We start from the raw sequence: 23,071 nt of genomic DNA on the forward strand, positions 1-23,071 counted from the left end.
ATACCCAGGACTGGCAAATAAAAATAAATGTAAAAAACGAATGAACTGCCAAGTCACGGCACTATAACAACTATAGAAAGTTCACCACTGTATGCTATTCCGTTGACTAAAAGGGTTGTCAGGGTCAAAATATTCACCAGGTTGCAATCTATGACTGAAGTACTGATCTCCATGGCAGAAGGCAATTTCGTGGGAGAGAAATGAGCCAGAAGTTACCCGGATCTAGTAAGGGTGATGACGTCACTGACCATCTGGGGCCCCCCCTCCCCGGAAGTAAAGCGAAGTAACGGAAAAACACAGCTTTTCAAGCTTACTTTCCAGCTTACTTTTTCTCATTAAAACGTTTAGCATGGATCTGTTCATAAGGGAACAATTGCAGGACGCGATGCGGTCTGCAAGACGACTGGCCTGCACTTCAAACACTACGAAGTTACGTCATTTTATAAAGCGAGGAGTTAAGTAGAGATCTGAGATCAAATGCATCAGGTTAGTCCTTAGTAGATCTGCAATCGAATATAGGTGTGAATGTCCGTGACATTTTGGGACAGCAAAGAAAATGCAAATGTGGATGTTACATCAGACATGATTGAAAGTATATCCTATTTCTTGCGCGTGACAAATGCCAATTTATCAACTTAGTATTACATCACATTATTAATCTGGCTCAAGGAGAAAATACAGTGACAGGGTAGACAAATGTGGTGAAATGTGTGCTTTCGGCGTCTGTCTAAACCGGACGCTCTACAAGGTCCGTTTCCTCCACTTTTTCGGTTGGTGTACACATTTTCAAATCAAATACCTGGGGTGTGAAAACTAAGAGCAAGTTTACTTCCTCTGGATGGTGGAGGCTCTCGGGGACAGAGAACCACCCACCTTAGAAGGCTCCTGCTGCGAGGCCTCCCCACGTTTTCTCTAATTAGAGGGATCGCCTCTCTGCCGGGAGTGGTTCCCGGTTTCCCCGTCCCGGCTCTGCCTGGGCCCGGTCACTCCGCGGACCACTCACCGCAAGCGTGGGGCGGGTCCAGGGCGGGGCCGGCTCTGATGGAGACCAATGGGAGTGGAGATGGGCGTGTCCTCGTATGGGCGTGGTCTGAGCCGGGCTATGCGCAGGCTCCTGGGCAGCTCCCCTCGCCAGCTTCACAACCCTTTCTCGTCGTCTCCCCATTCAGCTGCAGCTGATCCCGGGTGGAAAGGCGGCGGACGGCAGCCATCGCGTGGTAAGTTCCTGGCTGGCGCTTCCTTCCGCCCGCTGCCTTTCCCTGCAGTGCTTCGTGGTGGGGTGTGTGTGTGCGGGGGGTGTGTGACTGGGGCCTCCATCTCCCGGGAAGCGACCTCCGGCCAGGCGTGCTTAGGGCTGCCCGGTGCTCTCGGTAGGCTCCGTGCGGTGTGGCGCGCGGTTCCCGGGCCTGTTCTGCGGGAGCTGCTCTGGATGGTTGCGGGGCAGTTCCTCTCCCGACGTCCTGAGGATGCGGGCGTGAAGCCGGTTCTGGCCGCGCGGTGCGGGCGCCCTGGCTGCAGCGGTTAGTCCCTCCTCTGGGTGTCCGCCCACTCGCGGGCTCGTGCCCGGTGCGGCCCCCGAGCCCAGCGCGGCCCCCGGCGCCCGCCAGCTTCCGATGCCGGGGACGACAGGCAACTGCTCGGGCAGCCAGCCAGGTCGGCCCACGTTTGCAAGAACCGTCTGAATGAATTTGCGCGAAGAGTTCGGGAAGCTCTGGGTTTTAAGGTCTTCGTGGGCCGAGCGTGTCTTTCTTAGTCATCTGCTGCATTGTTCCTGCGCAAGAAGAGCAAAGCGATGTTGGAGCTGCCCTGCACGAGATGCACTCCTCCTCCAGCTTGGGTAGTGAGGAATCTTGGAAGCCTTGCAAATGGCCTTGACTTAGCTGTGGCTACTGCCAACCTTTGGGCTCAGTTAGGAGAAGTGAGGCAGAATTTTCCAAGTCTGTTTTTTTCATTTTTTTAAATTTATTTTTATATCAGCAAGGGGTTTGAATTAAGGGCCTGGATACTGTTTTGCTCAAGGCTTGACACTCGAATCCACTTTCAGCTTTGTGCTGGCTAATTGGACGATAGGAATCTCACACATTTTTTCTGCTCTGGCTGGTTTTGAACCAGGCTTTCAGCCTCTTGAGTAACTAAGATTACAGGCATGAGCCACCAGCACCCTGCTAAGACTTCTTTAAAACCTAAGTTTTTAAGTCCGTGCTGATTTTTTTTTTTTTAATTTCGTTTTGCACTTTAAAAAAGAATAGGAAACGGGAAATGCTCATGAAAGGCCAATAAGATTAATGAGATCACATTTAGATGGGTTACCATTTGAGACTACTGAAAAGAGAACACCAAGTAAAACTGGAAGAATTTATGAAGAATTATATAAGAGAAACTTGGAAAGCGTTCAGAGGTTCTAGCAGCAAGTACTGTACTCAATTACCTCTCCTCATAGCTGTACAAATAAGGTCAATAATATTAAGTAAACATAGGAGACAATATATAGTAGAGAGGATGGGTAACTTAACCATATCTTTTTTTTTTTTTTTGTCCCTGATCTTTGTGCTCAAGGCTAGTACTCTACTGCTTGAGCCACAGATGCAGTTCTGGCTGTTTGGTGGTTAATTGTAGATAAAAGTCTCAGGGAGTTTCTTTCCTGGCCTGGCTTGAAACTGGGAACTGCAGTCCTCAGATCTCAGCTTCCTGAGTAGCTAGGTTTACAGGCTTGAGGATGTGGGCATGTATGTTGAGTGTGCTTAGCTTTTTCTTTTTGGCGATTGTGGGACTTGAACTCTGGGCCTGGGTGCTTTCCCTGAGCTCTTCAGCGCAAGGCTACTGCCCTACTTACTCCTTGAGCCACAGTGCCACTTCCAGTCTTTTAGTGGTTAATTGGAGATACAAGTGTCATGGACTTTAGCGTTTAGGATAACTTTGATCCGTGATCCTAGATCTCAGCCTCCTGAGTAGCTATGATTACAGGCGTGAGTCACTGAGCCTACCTTAGCTTTTTCTTCTTAATGCTGGAGCTTTTACCACCCCTCCCCCCCATAACTGGAGATAACTGATTAACTAGAGTTGCTGGTTAAATGACTGTCATTGATCTTGGGTCCTCAGATCTCAGACTCCTGAGTATCTAGGATTATAGTCTTGAGCCACTAGCACACAGTTTAACCATATATCTTGAGCGTGAGGAGAATCTTTGAAACTCTTAATTTATATAGATATTTTTTCAGAAGTTACTTAAATATAAGTTGTTCTGTATCACTCCAGAAAAAAACATCATGTTTACCCTCCCGTGTGTTTTTGTAGTGCTAGGAACTGAACTTAGGACTTCCTCTATACTAGACAACTGCCCTTCTTTTGAGCTACACCTCCATCCTTAATATTTGTGTGTGTGTGTGTGTGTGTGTGTGTGTGTGTGTGTCTGTCTGTCTGTCTGTCTGTGTCTGTGTCTGTGTCTGTGTCTGTGTGTGAGAGTGACAATATTAGGGCTTGAACTCAGGGACTGGGCTCTGTCCCTTAGCTTTTTCATTCAAGGCTGGTGTTTTACAACTTGGACTATAGCCCCATTTTGGCCTTTTGGTGGTTAATTAGAGATAAGAGTCTCAGACTATTCTTTTTTTTTATTGTCAGGGTAATGTATAGAGGGGTTACAGTTACATTCACCAGATTTTCAGACGATTCTTGCCTGTCTTTGAACAGTGATCCTCATATCTCCAACTCCTGAGTATATAACTAGGCTATCTCCAATATATCTGTCTCTCTGTCTCTCTCTATTTTTTAACCAGTCTTTGAAAGAAAGTCTTTGGCTACAAAGTAGTGCATAGAGGGAATCTTGTGATACCCTTCAGAGAAGCATTGGTTTGAATGCCCTGTACCAGTGACTAAGGAATGCTATTTTTCTCCTGTTTGGAAGAGTAGATGAGTAATGACACCTATTTCATAGGTGAGGATTAAGTCAAGTTCTTTGTGTGGAAAATGTATAGCAATATCTGACATCAAATAGTGATAATAGCTGATGCTGGTGGCTAGTGGCTCATATCTGTAATTTTAGCTATTCAGGGGGCTAAGATCTAGAGAAACACCATTTGAAGCCACTCACTCCTGGCAGAAAAGTCAAAGAGATGCCATTTCTAATTAACCAGAGAAAAGCTGGGTTGAAATTGTGACTGAGTAGTAGAGTACCAGCCATGAGCAAGAAGGCCAAACATGATCAAGGCCCTGAATTTAAGCCCTAGTACATACACACACACCCCACCACCACTACCACCACCAAACCACCTAAAACTGGGTTTATAATGCAGCAAAGAAAAGTGAGATTTAGTGTGACTTACCGTGCGTGCGACCCAAGCAGGAGGCCCGTGGGAAGTGATTTACAATCTTTTGCTAACCCTGGATTTCTGTCAGTTGTAATTCCTTCCCTGACCTCATGCAGAGATGCTGCCCAAACAGTGTTAGTTGCAAAGAACAGTCTCTGACTGCCTTGGCCTATATCACTCTTGGTACTTCAGTAGAAAGATTTCCTAAAATTTGGTTGGAAGGTAAGGAATGTATGGGAGGAGATCTCTGAGAATTGGCTTACTGACGAGAGATTGCAGCCAAAAATAACAGAAGCTCTCCTTTACCAATACAGTTGACCAAACACCAACTCACCTATTCTAGCCTTGACTGGAACCTATCCACATTTGCATGTTTGTCCACCACCCTCAGCTTTCTGGTTCTTAGTGTAAGCCAATTTTTTTTTCCTTTTTCTTATCAAACATTAACTGAGGAAAGCCTGGTAGTCTTACTACACAGGGATCTACGCTTAACTATTTGAAAGGAAAAAGAGATGAATCAGGAAGAAGTTTGTCGCTGCCTTAGATTTTTTTTGGGGGGGGGGGGGGAATTCCAAGGATTTAAACTCCCAGCCTCACGCCTGATAGTCTAGTGAAATTCTGCTTGAGTCATGCCTCCAGCCAATTTTTTTTGAGATGATGTCTAGTGAACTTTTCTATTCAAGCTGGCTTTGAACATTATTTCTCCAGACCAGAGCCTCCTCCTGAGGAGCGAGTGTAAGCTACCAGCACCCTGCTACTAGCTAACTTTTAAAAATTGTCATTGTCTTTATGTAGTTGTGCAGAGGAATGTCAACTCAATATATTAGATTATGAGTATACTACATCTTGGCCAATGTCACCTAGATAACATTTATTTATTTATTTATTGCCAGTCTTGAACTCAGGGCCTGAGCACTGTGTTGGGATTTCTCAGGGCTAGAGCTCTGCCACTTGAGCCACAGCACCACTTTCAGCTTTAAAAAAAAAAAAAAAAAAGAGCGAGAGAACATGGGAAACCAGGAGCCAGTGGCTCCTATAATCTTAGCTACTTGGGAGACTAAGGATCAAAATTCAGAGCCAGCCCTGGCAGACAAATCTGAGAGTCTGTTATCTCCAGTTAACCAGCAGAAAAGCTGGAAGTAGAGGTGTGGCTCAAGTGGTAGAGTACCAGACTTTAGCAAAAAGGCTGAGCAAGCTTGTTCAAGTCCAGTTCCTGTGCATATTTAAAAATAAATAGAAAAGCTTGAGAAAAAAATCATAAACACTAGTGTGTTCATTGCTGTACAGTATACTGTTTATTGGAAAAATAAATGATTGCCTTTCTGAATATTTTTTCTCTTAAATTAGGCTTTTTTTTTTGGTTGTTATTTATAGAATACATGCTGTCAGCCATGACCTTGTCAATTGTCTTTAAATGAATGGAATCTCTTCAATCACCACACCCTCCTTGTGGTTCTTTATTTTTAAAATATTTTCTCCAGTTTGTGATAGCGAATAGCCTAAGGCCGCAAGTATAAAGAACTTAATCCTCAAAGTCTGAACTTGGGGTTGTCAGTCTCATCCTGCCTGCACCAGTTATGTGGCCTTAGGCTAGGCAGTTGATGTGCCTTGGTTTATGATCTGCTTGTGAGAATGGTAGACCTCGGCTTCCTAGTCTGTGCTTGTTTTTTCTGGGGGTTAGGGCTCTGAAAGCAGTTCAAGGTTGGTTACAGAACTTCCATGAGCCACTGTTACATAATCATTGTTTTGTTTTTCAGTTTCAGCAGTCAGCAAAACAAAAATGAGCTGAGGAAGTTACTAGTGGATGGTAAATAAATGATTAGATTTATTAATGTCTATTCTTATGGACATTATCATGCTCATAGTAACATCATGTTGTTATCTTAGCTCTAACTTCAGTACAGGCGTTAAAGGTTCCCAGAGTTATTAGGAAGATAAGAGTAGTTTTGAGACAGGTATTGAAAAACATACAATGACTTTCAGTGTCTATGCCTGAGAAGCCTTCTCCCCCACTTGTTTGTAACTACTCTAAATTTCATTAATCACCACAAATGAGGAATCATGTGTTTCGTTTTTGAAGGGTCCATGTTTGAACTCCTGTGTTTCCTGTTAGTTTAAGGCCATCGGGCTTGTTGAAGCTGACATTCTGGGCCAGAGTGACTTGTGGTGGGTTCTGGACAGGTAGACTTGGGAAATAACTAAACACATACAAAACAACAACAACAACAACAACAAAACCCCCCAAAACCCACTGAGCACATAAGCCAGGCCTAGGGGGGCTCATGCCTGTAGTCGTAGCTATTCAGGAGGCTGAGATCTGAAGATCGAGGTTTAGAGTCATGTTGGGCAGAAGTCTGAGACTTTTACCTTCGATTAACTAGCAGAAAGCTGGAAGTAGAGATGTGACTTAAGTGAGTCCAACCTTGGTTGAAAAAGCTCAGGGACAGTGCCCAGGCCCTGAGTTCAACAGCTTGCAGATCCTGTCTTGATTTTGCAGGAACTCGGGCACAAGCATGAATGTGTAGCATAGTGAACAAAGACAGAAAGTCAGAGGCAACCATTTATTGAGTGTTTTTAGCACATATGTTATTTAACTCCCACTAGAGGCATTCAAGCTAGGCATTTCACTTATGTAAGTGGCCTACTGTTAACTGCTTGCATTGTTAACTGCTGATCATTAGCAGGAAGTGTGTGGCTTTGACCTGGCTCTGTCTCTTGTCATGCCAAGCTCTCTCCCAGCTCGTAATGTAATATGGCTCAGAATGAGCTGACATTTACAGAGTGTACGCTACAAGTAGATTGTGGCCATTTTAAGTAATTGTCATTTATCATATGACGCAGGTCTATAACCTTTTTCTGCTCTAGTGCACCCAGGGGTGCCTTCCTTTAGGGACTCACTGAGAGAATGGTGAATGAATAGTCAATATTCATTACATAATGAGTTACAGATCTAAGATAATATAGACTGAATGCATACCTGAGTATCAAGGCATCAACCCAGCAGATTATATTTTGATTGCTGAATGAAAATTAAGGCCACTGATGAAGATTAAAATGTACTGAAAACCAAGAGGGGTGGGGGATGTGGGGGGGGGAAGGGAAATGGGTACCAAGACAGGTGAAAGGGTATCAATGTATGTGAATTAATGCACCTTCTATCTGGCAAATATCATGTAACCCTTTTACTAATTACATTAAAAAAATTAGAAAAAAAATAAAATGTACTGATCTAGGTCAGATGCCAGTGACTTACATCAACACTCCTAGCTACTCAGGAGACTGAGATCTGAGGATTCAGGTTTGAAGATAGCCTGTCAAGAAAAGCTTATTGGGACTCTTATCTCTAAATATCCCTCAAAAACCCAAAGTGGAGCTATGGCTCAAGAGGTAGAATACCAGCCTTAAGCAAAAGAGCTAAAGGACAGTGCCCAGGCCTTGAATTCAAGCCCTTAGTACTGGCACACAAAAAAACGAAGGGACGGAGGGAGGAAGGCAGGGTGGAAGGAAGGAAGGAAAAGGAAGGAAAAAGAAAAGGAAAAGGAAAGAAATTGCTGATCTAGGGCTCAGGTGGTGAGAGTACTTTGCTTTATTAAGGTGAGACTCATCTTGGGGACTGATACAGGGGTCTTCAGTGATAGCCCCTGATACCACTCCCTAAATAATTCCCAGAGAAAGACTAGAGAAGCAGGCACCTGTGTGGGACGTTACAACTTGCAATGATCTTTTTGTGTCTAGGAAAGCCCGTTTGGAGGTGATGTTTGCATAATTCAAGGGTGAAGGGACAGTGGAGATGTCATCACTCAACTGGAAGCCCTTTGTCTATGGAGGACTGGCCTCCATCACGGCCGAATGCGGTAAGGAGCCCAGGACTCTAAAGTGTCCTCACTTGCCCTCTGTGACAGCATTTGAAACCTAATGTTGATACTTGGTTCTTGGTTTCATTTTGTTAAGATTCCCAAGTCGTCCAGCTGATTGGGAACTCATTATTATCTTGCTTCAGTCTCCCAAGTGCTGGCCTTGTGAGCCTGAGCAAATACAGAGTGAGTTTGTACAAACATCAAGCTCAAAATTCAGAAACACTTTGTATGGTCTGTAATAGTCATTTTGGCTACTTATTAGCAGCTTAGGGTTGAAAGTTCAATGAGGAGAAGGTTGGGCCTGTTGATCTATTCTATGAGTGCTGTTTGGATTGCATCTGACTCTGTTTTCCTTAAACTTCCCCTACTTTGTCATTATTAATCTATTTGGCTGTAAAAAAAAAAGTTTGGGAAGCTCAAGGGTCTCAGAGCCAGATTAGATGAATTGTACTTACTTTCTAACCCTGTGATTGTCTGTGTTCTGCTGCTAAATTCTTTATCCTTGGAGTTTCCCATCTGACCCTAGTTGTCCCTGTGTTTTTGCTCTGAGTCATTCATTCAACCTGTATTGATTGAGTCAGGTACCAGTGGCTCATGACTATAATCCTAGCTACTCAGAAGGCTGAGATCCGAGGATCCAGGTCTGAATACAGCCTGGGCAGATCCACTCATGAGACTCTTATTGCCAATTAAGCAACAAAAATCCCAGAAGTAGAGCTGTCGCTCAAGTGGTAGAGTGCTATCCTTGAGTGACATAGCTAAGGAAGAGTGCCCAGTCCCTGAGTTCAAGCCAGGCAGAAACACACACACACAAACCCACAAAAAGTAACACTCATGGATTGAGCAGCACTGAGTCCGCTGCTGGGCTGGACGGTCATTTGCTCAGTTATCTTGTTTGACTCATTGATCACCTACCCACTAGCTTACGTCCTCTCTGATGGTGGATTTTCAATAAATTAATTGATGAATTTCAATGAATTATTCAATGAATCAATGTTGATTTTCGGAATCAAAGGTACTATTTGAAAGACAGGTTTATATACTTGGGCCAGCGTTAGGTATTATGTTAATTTAGGTATTATATGAATGTATTTACATTATTAGATTTACACCTTCCATCTGGATCTGACGGCGCTCACCACCTGTAAGGCTAATATGTGGGAGGCTGAGGTGGAAGAATTATGGATTTGAAGCCAGCATGGGCTACATAGCAAGCCCCTGTCTCAAACCAAAAAACAACAAAAAGACCACCACACCTTTTCCTTTCTAAGTGAGGATTCCTTCAGGAAATGAACTCTTTTACATCTTTTCAGTTATATTGAACCCAGTTTTAGGCTTGGCATACATTATGAACATTAACTTTAGGATTATGAATATTAGAAATGCAGCCTCAGATTATTTATAGTTTAAGAAAAGTAAAAATGTAAGTCAAGAAAAAATGTGCTGGGTATGTAGCTCAGTGGTAGAGGACTTGCTCAGCATATGTAAAGTCCTGGGTTTGATCCCCAGCCCTGCAAGGAAGGAGGGAGGGAGGAAGGGAGGGAGGGAGGGAGGGAGGAAGGGAGGGAGGAAAGGGAGAGAAACATGTATGCTTTTTATTTAAAATTTTTTTTTGGTCTAGTCCTGGGGTTTGAACTCAAGGCCTGAAAATTTGTCCCTTAGTTTTTTAATTGTTGTTTCGTTTTTGCTCAAGATTTTTGAGCAAAAAAACATGTGGCTCATGAGCTACAGCTCTACTTCTAGCTTTTTACTGCCAAGAAGATAAGAGTCTCAAGGACTTTCTTGTGTGGGCTGGCATTGAACTAAAATCCTCAGATCTCAGCCTTCCGAGTAGCTAGGAGTACAGAGTTGTGTCACCAGCACCCCGCTATTAATTTTTTTTCCAGTCTTGGGGCTTGAACTCGGGGTCTTGGCACTGCCCTTGGACTTTCTCAAGGCTGGAGCTCTACTACTTGAACCACAGTGCCACTTTCAGCTTTTTCTATGAATATGGCATCGAGGAATTGGGTCTTGGTGCATGCTAGGCAAGCACTCTACAACTAGGCCATATCCCCAGCCCCCCCTCTTTTTTTTTTTTTTTTTTTTGCCAGTCCTGAGTTTGAGCATTGTCTGAATTAGAGCTCTACCACTTGAGCCTCAGCACTATTTCTGACTTTTTTCTATGTATGTGGTACTGAGGAATTGAACCCTGGTCTTTATGCATGCTAGGCAAGCACTCTACCACTAGGCCAAACTCCCAGCCCCCTCTTTTTTAAGGGGAAAAAAAGACTGTATAGTGTGTATACTATTTCTTAATGTTTCTTCCTCTGTGTTTTAGTTTGGATAGCTCTTTAGTAATGCGTCATCATAGGTACTTTGCTTACTGAAGTTTCTGTAACACTTAAAGGTACATTTCCAATTGATTTAACCAAGACACGACTTCAGATTCAAGGCCAGACAAATGATGCCAATTTTCGAGAAATTCGGTACCGAGGGATGCTGCATGCGCTGGTGCGGATTGGTCGGGAAGAGGGGCTGAAGGCCCTGTATTCAGGGTGAGTGAAGCCTGTGTGCTTCCTTTCCAGTGGAGATGGATGAGTAGGGATTTGAAGTATATTAGAAAACAATAACTAAGCATGGTAGATTCTAACATTTTAATTTCAACTCTTACTTTCTATATATTTTATGTAGGGATTGTTTTGGTGAAATGTGTTTATTATATTTAAGTGCAGACAACATTGCAAAAAATGGCATTTGTTTAAAATAGCCTGCTCATTGGTTTTTCACTCTTGGAAAGAAAAGCTCTTAGTTATTCTAGTGAGTGCCATAATGAAAATGCTACAGTGTAGCACTGAACTTCTTTTTCTGTCATTTAGCCTTGAGTGGCTACTGCTGGCTTGTTTTAACTGTTTTTTTTTTTTTTTTTTTTTTTTCTGGTTCTGCTCGGCTACTACCTCACTTGGCTTTTTTCGTTCAAGGCTCGCATTCTACCACTTGAGCAATAGCTTCATATCTAGCTTTGTGTTAGTTAATTGGAGATGAGAGTTTCATGTACTTTCCTGCTGGAGTTGGCTTTGAATTCTGATCCTTAGACCTTAGAGTCCTGCATAGCCAAGATTATAGGCATGAGCCAAATAGTGTTTACCTGCCTGATAGTCTTGAACTTATTTCAGTATCATGATCTGAAAACTTAGGAAAAGGAAATACTAGATACGGAGATATCAGAGGTATCAGAGATGAACCCCAGAGCAATAGCAGTATTCTTTCTAGTACTTGAGCTATACCTGGCTCAGGGCTGTTTTCCTAGTACTTTGTGCTGAGAAGGGATGTACTGAGAATCCATTTAAGTGTAGTTTGAGTTGGTTGTGATGGGCTCACGCCTGTCATCTCAGTTTTTCAGGAAGTGGAGGTAGGAAGGACGGATATTCAAGCTTGCCTGGACAAGAGTGGAGATCTTGGACAGAAGGGAAAAAGCTGGGAAATACCAAGGGAAGGGATGCCATTGTCCAGAAAGAAATGTACCCTTTTACCTGATTTATGTAACTGTAATCCCTCTGTATATCACCTTTGTAATAACACTAAAATAGAAAAAGAAAGTGAGACCCTATCCAAGAAATAGCTAGAGCAAAAAAGGCATGGGGGAATGGCTCAAGTGATAGATCACTTGTCTACCAAATATGAAACTCTGACTTCAAAGCTTGTTTCACCAAAAAGCCCCCCTCCAACCCCTCCCCCCAAAACAGTGTTGTTGGATCATGTTGATCTTCTTGAGGATATGAGTGACCTTTAGATGTTGTTTGTCCCCCTGCATGGTGGTGTGACAGGATTGCCCCTGCAATGCTCCGACAAGCCTCCTATGGTACCATCAAGATTGGCACTTATCAGAGCTTGAAGAGATTGTTCGTGGAACGCCCAGAGGGTGAGTGGAACTCTGTTTTCTATCTGGAAACAGCTGATGGACTATTGAGAGAGAGAGAGAGAGAGAGAGAGAGAGAGAGAGAGAGAGAGAGAGAGAGAGAGAGAGAGAGAGGGAGAGAGAGGGGGAGAGAGACAGAGAGGGAGACAGAGACAGACAGAGAGAGAGACAGAGACAGAGACAGAGAGAGAGACAGAGAGAGAGACAGAGAGAGAGAGAGAGAGAGAGAGAGAGAGAGAGAGAGAGAGAGAGAGAGAGAGAGACAGAGAGAGAGAGAGAGAGAGAGAGAGAGATCGAGCATGTGTGTGAATACGCCAGTCCTGGAGATTGAACTCAGGGCTTAGGTGCTGTCTTCTGAACTTTTGACCTCAAGTCTAACACTCTACCACTTGAGCCACAGCTTTGCTTCCAGCTTTTTTTGTGTGTTTGTGGCTAATTGGACATAAATAGTCTAATGGACATTATTGCCTGGACTGGCTTTGAAATATGATCCTCAGATTTCAGCCTCTTGAGTAGCTAGGATTACAGGCCTGAGCCACCAGTGCCTGGCTTGTTGATCTTTTCATTTCAGTATTTTTGGAGGGGATTTGTTCATCTTGTAATCTTACCATGGCAAAGGAGAATGTTTGGGTGTAAAGTCTCAACAAATTGTGCTTATACAATCAGCCAATAACACTTAAGGAACCATCTCTACAAACATTTTAATTACTTATTTTCGTGTCCTAGACTAGGGGGTATGTTATTATTTATTATTATTATTATTATTATTATTATTTTGCCAGTTCTTGGGTTTAAACTCAGGGCTTGAGCCCTCAAGGCTACCACTTGAACCACAGCACCACTTCCAGCTTTTTCTATGTATGTGGTACTGAGGAATTGAACTTGGGTCTTTGTGTATGCTAGACAAACACTCTTATCACTAGGCCAAACTCCCAGCCCATGTTATTATCATTTAATTTTGGGTAAAACATCTTTAAAATCCTGTGTATTATCACCTGTTTTTCAGGAAGGCATTAAATACTTCGTGTTAAAAGCTCTGTGCTCTTTTTCTTTCATTGGTACCCGTACTGGGGCTTGAACTCAGGACCTCTTGCTGTCACTTGACTTTTTCCTTTCACAGCTACTTGAGCTATGCTTAAAGTATCAAGAGCTCCATGTTCTCATAGTCTGTGACTGGTTGGTTCAGGGCTTTGTTTTAGTCTGGAAAATTGCTTCTGTCTCTTTCTGTCTCCTTCAAATGAGATGGATTACCAGTCCCTGATACACAAGAGTGATGAACAAGAGTGTTGAAAGTATCCATCTATATCAAACTAAATGCCTAGCATGTGCTTTAGAAACTTCCTATGTCCAATAAACCCTTGTGTTATCTCCTGGGTACATCTCTTACTCTATTGTCTGCCTCATTTTAATCATGAAGCCCTGAAGCCACACACAAAATTAAATTGGTACATAGTTCCTTGTTTTGCATGATGATTTGAATTGATTTTTAGATATCAAGAAATTTGGCCAAGTAGAACCCCTTTAGTCAGCAGCATTCCTTTTTAAATTGCTTGATTCATAGAGACACCTATCTTCATTCTAAGGTGAATGAGTAGTATGTTACTGAAGTACACAGGAAGAGCTCTGTGTATATGAAAAATCACATATGTTGTCTTTGTTTACAGATGAAACTCTGCTGATCAACGTCATATGTGGAATTCTCTCTGGAGTCATCTCTTCATCCATTGCCAATCCAACTGATGTGCTAAAAGTAAGCTGTGCGGGCTGGGAGTGGGACCTAGTGGTAGAGTACTTGCCTAACATGCACAAAGCACTGGGTTTCAGTTCCTCAGCACGACATTCACAGCAAAAGCGAGAAGTGGTGCTTGGCTCAAATGGCAGAGTGCTAGCCTTGAGAAAGCTCAAGGACAGTACCTAGGCCCTGAGTTCTAGCCCCAGGACTGAGGAAAAAAAAAGTAAGCTGTGCTAGCTATATCTTAGGAACACAGGAACACATCCTACACTTTCCTTCTTTTCCTTTCCCTTTTTTTTTTTCTTTTCTCTTTTCTTCAAGACAGGGTGTCATTCTCCAAGACTAGCCTTGAACTTGCAGTCATTTTGCTCTGTCTCTCAAGAACTAGGATTATAGACTTGTGCCACCATGCTGGTCCCACATGCTACTCTTATTGGGAATAGCATTCAGATAATGAAATTATGTGCATATAACATAGGTTAATCTGTTGATAATTTATGTCACACAGTCTAACTCTTAAATATTTACTTAAGTGGATTTCCCCATTGATACAGATGAGTCTAAAGTAGAATTCATTTTGGGGACAAGGTTTTTAGTGATTGAACAAAAAAGAAAAATTTAAGTGTGCATGTATGAGTTCTTTGTTCATAAAAGATCCCCTTGTTTTATTGCTTCATTAAAGTTAGATGGGATGGCAACATCATGGCATATATGCATGTAGTCTCAGCTACATGGGAAATGGAGATTGGGGTGATTGTGGTTCTAGGCAATATACTGCAAAAAATGAGAAGACTCCATCTCAACAAATATGCCAGGCATGGTGGTATATAATCTGTGATCCCAGATGTGCAGGAGGCCTTGGTTGTGTAAAAATGCCAACACCCTATCTGCAAAGTATCTAATGTGAAAAGAGTCAAAGGTGTGGCTCAAGTGGTAGAACACCTGTCTGACAAGCATGAGACCCTGAGTTCAAACCCTAGTATTTGCCCCTGCCACAATAAAAGATGGGTTGCCAAGTGTGGCAATATATACCTGTAATCCCAGCTACAGGGGAGGCAGAAGCAGGAAGATTGTGAGTGGGAGTTCAACACAGAAAAAATTAGTAAGTCTCTGTCTCAGTAACAAAGGGGCTAGGTTAAGTTGAATATATTGACAATTACTAGCAGTACCACCTCCTTAAATCCTTTTTGGAATAAGACTGTGGAATAACTAAATAAAAAGTTCCATGTGAGTCACTTCCTGAGCCTTCTTAGAGTAACCCTCCCTCTTCCACTATTTAAGTAGTAATCTGTGTTTCTGTTTTGTTCTTTATGCGGGCATCCTACACGAGCCCTCAGAAGTCCCTCAGTCTCATCGTCTAGCCTCAACACTAGGAAAACTTGTTAGGTAGTTTTGCATATATAAGGCCACAGGTTTATTTTACATTGGGGTAAAATTTCTATTTTAGTTTATTTCCCCATGTTAGGGTAGCACCAAACAGTTCCCTTAGAAGGCTGTGGTGATATATTTCCTTTCTAAATAACTCCCCAAAAGCTGGAAGTAGAGGTGTGGCAAATGCTAGAGCATCAGCTCTGAGTGGAAAAAGCCAGGGGAGAGTGTGAGGCCCTAAGTTTAAGCCCCAGAACTGGCAAAACAAACCAACAAGGTCAAGCGCTACATCAGCCATGTTTTGAGGGTCACTAGTAAGTTCAAGTGCGGTAGAGTATGACAGTATCAGGTGGCCATCCTCTGAGCCAGCTCACCTGTGTACCTTTTGGTCCAGTGGGTTGGAAATACTAATGGCTGGGAGCGCATTCAGAACCAAATTTGCTGGATGCATCTGATTTTACTGGATAACTAATTAATCCCATCAAGTCTCCAGAATTGTCATCACTTCTTATTTCCTGTTTAGTTAACCTAATGTGAAATATATTTTCTGTCTTTCCCAGAAGTCTTTTTCTTTTTCTTTTCTTTTGTGCTAGTCTCGAGGCTTGAACCAGGGCCTGGGGACTGTCCCTATGCTCAAGGTTAGCTCTGTACACTTGACCACAGCTCCACTTCTGGATTTTTAGTGATTAATTAGAGATAAGAGTCTCAAACTTTTCTTCCTGGGCTGGCTTTGAACCTTGATCCTTAGACCTCAGCTTCCGATTATATATGAGCCACTAAGAGCTTGGCTCCCACCCCTTAATTTTGTATTTTTTGAGACTTAATAAAGGAGTTTACTTAGGTACTTTGTAAAAATTGCAGTGTTCCTAAGAACAAATCCTTTATAGGCTTTTTAGTCTACTGAGGACATTTTGAAAGTAGCATTACAGTCATATTTGTATCAAGTTTGTCCTAAGAGTTTGTTAAGCAATAGCTAGAATGATTTTCAGAAGTGGGTGGTGGCCGTGGTGAATGTACTGGTTTTCTTCTCATGTTGGTCTTTAAATAATCCCTAGATCAGAATGCAAGCACAAAGCAGCAATCTCCAAGGAGGAATGATAGGCAACTTCATTCACATTTATCAGCAAGAAGGAACAAGAGGGCTGTGGAAGGTAAGCTAGAAGAATAGATCCAACCACCAATTCACTTCTTAACTTTCTTCCTATTTAAAATTTGTCATATTTCTTCTTTGCTTGGGTCATGGGGCTTGAACTCGGCACCTCAACACTGTTCCTGAACTCCTTTGCTCAAGGCTAGCACTCTGCTACTTGGAGCCACAGTATCACTTCTGGTTTTCTGGTGGTTAATCGAAGATAAAAGTCTCATGGCCTTTCCTGCCTGGGCTAGCTTTGAGCCACAATCCTCAAATCTCAGCCTCCTGAGTAGCTAGGATTACAGGCAAGAACCACCAGTGCCTAGCTTAAAACTTGTCGTATTCTATTATTTAATTTTAGCCACTGGTGTCTGGCTGTTGTTTAAATCTTTACGGAGTTCTGCTGAGTGATTGGTCAGTATGCTTTGGAGAATAGTAAGTGAAGTCTATTTTTAGTGCTGGTATGGTGTACTGTAACCTTAGTGAGCCTGTAGCCCTTGAGTGTGATCAGGAAAACAGAGCCTCTGAGAAGTGAATTATCCCCATCCAGATCTGCCCCCAGACCATACAGTTAGTGTTAGAGTCCGCAGAGTCAACTAGAGTCAGTCAGACCAGAGAGCTTTTGAGCTTTTTGAGTGCCCCCTGTGGGTTTTATTACTTTTCTACCTACTAACAGAAACATAAAACATATCCAGTGCTAGTGACTCATTCTTGTAATCCTAGCTACTCAGGAGGCTGAGCTCTGAGAATCATAGTTCACAGTCATCCTGGGCAAGAAAGTTTATGAGACTCTTATCTCAAATTAACCACCAGAAAACTGGAAGTAGTTCTGTGGCTCAAAGTGATAGAGTGCTACCCTTGAGCAAAAAAAGGCTCGGGGATAGCAAGCACTCAGGCCCCGAGTTCAAGCCCCACCAGGGATAGCAAGCACTCAGGCCCTGAGTTCAAGCCCCACCGTTGACACACACACAAAACCAAAACCAAAAGTCTTGGTTGTAATTTGTGGAATGGAAACCTTTGAACACTTGTGTTCCATAGAGCAGTGTCTGAATCATCTCCTCATTCATGTTTTCACCTAGGGCGTGTCCCTCACAGCGCAGAGGGCTGCTATCGTGGTTGGTGTGGAGCTTCCCGTCTACGACATTACCAAGAAGCATCTCATGCTCTCAGGTCTCATGGGAGACACTGTCTATACCCACTTCCTGTATGTTTATGGAGTTTAAAAACTAGTTATTATCAAATAGTTGTACAAAGATGTTTCGATTCTTTAAGTCAGGATATGAGTACAGTGCTTTTTGGACAATGTTACCTCTTCCTTTATTTTCCCCCATTTTTCCCCTGCCTTCCCTACCCACAGGTTGTCATGAGGTTAGGGTGGAGATAGAGTCTAAATTTATTAAACTGTTATAGTAGTTTATTATAAAAGTATTTACATATTTGAAAAATTATGCCAGTGATCAGCCAAAATAAAAGACTATCTTTCTACATAGGTAGGTGTGGCTGATAGTTTAACAGGCAATATGTCTACAGCAGTGTATTAGGTAGTGCATTTTATTTGTGGTGGTACTAGGGTTTGAACCGATGGCTTTGTGCTTGCTAAGCAGATGCTCTTCTGCTGAGCAATGCCTCTCACCCCTTTTTTTCCCGACTGGTTATTTTTGGGATAGCATAGCTCTCTCTAACCCAGGCTGGCTCTCTAACCCAGGCTGGCCTGAAGGGAATTCCTACTGCCTCAGCTTCCCAAGTGCTGGGATTAAAAGTATATACCACAATGCCTACCTTAGCTTTGTTTTTTGTTTTTGTTTTTTTCTGTTTCTGAACAGTGTATTTCCATGGCTTTTTTTTCCATATATTTTTTATTGTAATTAATAGAAAGGTTACATTATATTCACCAGATAGAAGGTATATTACTTCACAAACATTGATACTCTTTTTCATGTCATGGTCCCCATTTCCTTCCCCCCCTCCTCCCGCTCATCTTGATGCTTTGTTTTTAATAGCCATAGGTGATCAATGAATTTATTATAGATTCTTTTTATCCATTAGTGGTGTGTATGACTGCTATGTCATGAACATTGTCAAAGTGTGGAGACTATTCTGATTGCCACCACTAGAGGTAATGCTATTGGCATCAAGTAGGTGGAGGCATTGAGCAATATATACAGGTAAATACCATGTCCTGGACAGTCTCCACACCCAAAGGATGATTAGAAGGCTGAGCTTGGTGGTACATACTTTCAATTCCAGCTATTCCAGAGGCAGAGGTTGAAAGAACACAGACCCTGTCTGAAACACAAACTAAGAGCAAGAGGTTGGAGGCATGACTCGGGTAGAACACCAACTATGAGCAAGCAAGCCAAGCAGTCTTGAAGCCCCAAGTTCAAGCCTCTGTGGCAGATGGGGACATGGCCTAACAAGGGCAAGTGTTCCAGGAGGGAAAGACAGAGTTGAGGGAGAGGGGAGGAGAGGGGAGGAGAGGGGAGGAAGGGGAGAGAGAGAGAGAGAGAGAGAGAGAGAGAGAGAGAGAGAGAGAGAGAGAGAGAGAGAGAGAGAGAGAGAGAGAGAGAAAATAAAAGGAAGAAGGCAAGAAGGAGAAAAGAGAGAAGTAGGAAGGAAAGAGAAGATAGTTGAAACTAAATTATAATGTTCGTTAAGTTGGGTGAATTAAGTGCACTTTTATGTTTTCAATTTATGGCAGATTTTTTTTTGGGGGGGGGGGGCGTTGTTGTTGTTTTGCCTGTCCCAGTGCTTGAATTCAGGGCGTGAGCACTGTCCTTGGGCTTTCTCAAGACTAGAGCTCCACCACTTGAGCCACAACACCATTTCCAGCTTTTTTCCATGTATGGAATCAAGGAATTGAACCCAGGACTTCATGCATGCTAGGCAAGCACTCTACCACTGGGCCACACTCCCGGCCCCGACAGATTTTTTTGTGTGTCTTGTCTACATCCATCTATATATTTTGACCCAAAATATAAATAATGAAAAATTTACTATTTTGACTGCTTTGAGGTCTTGCCAGCCATCTCCTCTCTCCTCCATCAGCCCCTAGAAACCACTCTTATGACAGATTCATTGGGACACAGTCCCATCACGAATTGATAAGCATCTGTCTAGAGCTAGTCTGAGTGCAGTTTTGAGTTTATCTTGCCTGGACATATTTTTGCAGTGCTTAGCCTGTGATTGGCTTAGACTTAACTGCTTGTAATTGTTCAGATCAGGTTATTTACACATTAAGTTACATCCTATTCAGTTAAGTACTGAGGCAGCTTTAGGCTCCATGTAATTTAGTTTAATAACACCTAGTAAGTTCTGTTGTAAAACAGAAAGTCTAGTAGAACCTACCACGTGTGGAAAGCAGGATAATGGGGAGATCTTTGTGTTTGATCTGTAGGAACAATGTGAACTTGATATGGCTAGGATAACTCTAACCTGCTACTTACCCCGACTCAGGTAACGAAATGGAATAGGTCACCTTTGGAGGATGTGTCTTCATGTTTCACTGATTTTTTTTTAACTTTCTACATCATAGGTATTCTTAGCTATAACTGGAGTTAATAGCTATGGTCAGTGCTGTGTTTAAGAAGTTTATATTCCATATTCATTGTACATGGTTTGGCAAGAAGGCTGCTTTCTGCTTTTGACAGTAGTAGTTGTAGCTGAGCAGTGGCTGACTTTTTGCTTTTTTCCAATCCTGTCTTCATAGCTCAAGCTTCACCTGTGGTCTTGTGGGGGCCCTGGCCTCGAACCCTGTGGATGTTGTGAGAACTCGAATGATGAATCAGAGAGTCCTTCGAGATGGCAGATGCTCTGGCTACACTGGTACCCTGGATTGCTTGTTACAGGTGAGGACAGTCATGTCTGAACATGTCTGTGTAGGGTTGTGAATTGTATGCACATATGTATTGTTATTGACATAATTAAGTTATGGTAGCTGGGCCGGGAGTTTGGCTTAGTGGTAGAGTGCTTGTCTAGCAAGCACGAAGGCCCAGTTTCAATTCCTCCATACCACAGACATAGAAAAAAGCCGAAAGTGGTGCTGAGGCTCAAGTGGTAGAGCTGTAGCCTTGAGAAAGTCCAAGGACAGTGCTCAGGCCCTGAGCTCAAGCCCATGACTGGTAAAAAAAAAAAAAAAAATATGGCAGCTAAGCTAAGACGAAACTGGTGGCTGGAAACTGGTGACCCATATCTATTATCATAGCTACTCACATGACTGACACTTGACAATGGTGGTTCGAAGCTAGACTGGGCAGATCAATCCAGACTTTTAACCAGCAAAAAGTCACAAGTGACTAAGGAGGTTTGATTAAAGTATCCTCTAAACACTGGGAAGAAAAGAGAGAGAAAAGCTAGAAGTGAAGGTATGCCCTCAAGCAGTACAACCCCAGTTTTGAGGGGGAAAAAAAAAGGCTAAGTGAGATCTCTAAATCCTGAGTTTAAGCCCTAGTACAAACAACCGCTGAGTGATACTCTACAGCCTTAGACACATGACATCCCATTTTGGCCACATTGGGATTAGCTTTTTTTGTTTGAACTACTGGCACAAGCCACCACACCTTGCTGAGGTTAACTTTGACAAATACAAAAATGTAGTTGAATCCTAGCTACTCAGGAGACTGAGATCTGAGGATTGAGGTTCAAAGCCAGCCCATGCACCGTGAGACTCTTATCTCCAGTTTTCCACTAGAAAACCGGAAGTGGCACCGTGGCTCAAGAGTTAGGGTGGTAGACTTGCTCTGAAGAGCTATGGGACAATATCCAGGCCCAGGGGTAGGGAGGTAGCCTTGAGCTGAAGAGCTCAGGGATAGCACCCAGGTCCAAAGTTCAAGCCCCATGACTAACAAAAAACTAATGTTGAATATTTAGAAATAAAAGCTCATTTTATTTTTGTACACTGTCACTCTGCTCTGAAGGGCAATACAGTAGTAATTCTTTCAGTACACCCAGAACTGTATCTGAAATCCACCTTCTTCCTGAAACATGAGATTGGACAGAGCGTCCCTGTGCAGGCTCCTCTTAGAAGAATAGTCTCCCTGTAACTCCGCGTTCTGATACCTGGGCTTCCTCATAGATGGATGAATGTTGTCATTGTCTTCCCATTGGATTGGTCCAGGAATTCTGGACCACGTGTTCCCAGTTCTCTCGCATAATGCTAGTGTATCATGTATTCAAGTATCGCTTTAATGAAGCAAAAAAATAGTGTCTTTTTTTTTTTTTAAGGAGAAACAGGTTTACTTGAATCATTAAAGAAAAATGGTCAACTAGGCAAAGAATGTAGTGCTTCTGTTCCTCCTGCCACAAATGCCTTCTTTTTTTTCCCCATGTTTTTTAGTACCCATCACTTAGTTGAACAAAGGGAGATTCATTTTGACACAAAACATGACCCTGTGTACAGTAGTTTGATCAGACATAACTCCTTCATTATTCTTCCTTGTCTCTCTTCCTCTATCTTGTCTTCTTTATCCACTCAGTAATTTAGAAAGTAGACATTTCTGAGTGATAGCTTTTAGGGCCTTGGACAGTGCTCTACCACTTCAGCCATGCTCCCTGTTCTCTGAATGAAATCCTTACTATCATCCACGTCTTCCTTTCTGACCTGTTACGAAGCCCCAGGGGCATGGAAGCAAATGATCCTATTGAGATTAAATCTAATTTCTTGTTCATTCAGTTTCATGTGGGGTTCTATCTTTTTTTTTCTTCACTCTGCTACTTGAATCACACCTATACTTCCAACTTATTAGAGATAAGAGTGGCTTCCGTTTTCCTGGGCTGATTCTGAACTATGATTGTCAGATCACTAGTTACTCTCCTGAGTAACTAGTATTATAGGGGTGAGTTACTCACTGATGGTTGGCTTTTTCTTTTTCTTTTTTATTCATATATTTTTATTGTAATTAATAGATGGGTTATATTATATTCGCCAGATAGAAGGTGCATTACTTCACATACATTGATACCTTTTCTCATGTTTTGGTCTCCATTTCCCTCCCCCCACTCCGATCCGTCCCTCATCTTGTTTTCCCCCCCTTCCCTATGGCTTTTTCTTTTAATATATATATGTGTATATATATATATGTGTGTGTATATATATATATATATCCTACATAGGAACTTCATCATGGTAATCTCAATTTTATATAATTTAATCAGATTGCCAGAGACCAGTGGCCCATGCCTATAATCAGGAGGTTAAGATCTGAGAATCACTGTTCGAAACCAGCCTGGGCATGAAAGTCTATATCTCAAATTAACCACTATAAAACCGAAAGTGGTGCTGTGGCTCCAAGTGCTATGCTAGCTTTGAGCAAACAGAGCTCAGGGACAATGCCTGGGCACTAAGTTCAAGCACCGTGATCGTTGAATGAATGAATGAATGATTTAGTCAGATTAACCTCATCTATTATTCTCTTTTCCTGACTGTTATTCCGTAGCTTTTAGTGAGTTTCTTTATATCATCTTCACACATAAACATCAGTATTATTTATATTGGTCTTTCCACTCAACCACTGAGCCATAACCCTAGCCAGGATTTAACTTTTAAGGATTAAGCATTCTATGTAATTGGAAAGTTGGGCACTAAATCGTTTTTTCTTTTTTCCTTTGTAACAGACATGGAAGAATGAAGGATTTTTTGCCTTGTATAAAGGGTTTTGGCCAAATTGGCTGAGGCTTGGTCCCTGGAATATCATTGTATCCTTTTCTGTTGTAGTGGATTTGAAAAAAAAACAAACACGTAGCAGAGTGTTATTTATATAAACTAGCAAAGTATTAACTTAAAAGTAA

The 23,071-nt window shown here is 42.4% G+C and overlaps 1 protein-coding gene across 3 annotated transcripts in view; it reads left to right on the forward strand.

Moving 5' to 3' along the window:
• The first annotated feature begins 363 nt into the window (after positions 1 to 363).
• Slc25a30 (solute carrier family 25 member 30) overlaps positions 364 to 23,071 on the forward strand; it is a 28,115-nt gene continuing 5,407 nt past the window's right edge. The window contains exons 1-9 of one of the 3 annotated variants that reach the window (XM_090342108.1): positions 364 to 486; positions 8,040 to 8,158; positions 10,548 to 10,695; positions 11,965 to 12,059; positions 13,721 to 13,806; positions 16,212 to 16,307; positions 17,368 to 17,492; positions 19,995 to 20,133; positions 22,898 to 23,053. In XM_090342108.1, coding sequence (XP_090198234.1) covers positions 8,095 to 8,158; positions 10,548 to 10,695; positions 11,965 to 12,059; positions 13,721 to 13,806; positions 16,212 to 16,307; positions 17,368 to 17,492; positions 19,995 to 20,133; positions 22,898 to 23,044 — 900 coding nt within the window. In that variant the 5' untranslated portion in view covers positions 364 to 486; positions 8,040 to 8,094 and the 3' untranslated portion in view covers positions 23,045 to 23,053. Of the gene's footprint in view, positions 487 to 1,128; positions 1,218 to 8,039; positions 8,159 to 10,547; positions 10,696 to 11,964; positions 12,060 to 13,720; positions 13,807 to 16,211; positions 16,308 to 17,367; positions 17,493 to 19,994; positions 20,134 to 22,897; positions 23,054 to 23,071 lie in introns of those variants that run through there. The other 2 variants (XM_090342109.1, XM_090342107.1) reach the window with 2 other exon arrangements.

The sequence above is a fragment of the Megascapheus bottae genome, chromosome 11 (assembly GCF_031878675.1).
Source record: "Megascapheus bottae isolate mThoBot1 chromosome 11, mThoBot2.hap1, whole genome shotgun sequence".
Lineage (NCBI taxonomy): Eukaryota > Metazoa > Chordata > Mammalia > Rodentia > Geomyidae > Megascapheus > Megascapheus bottae.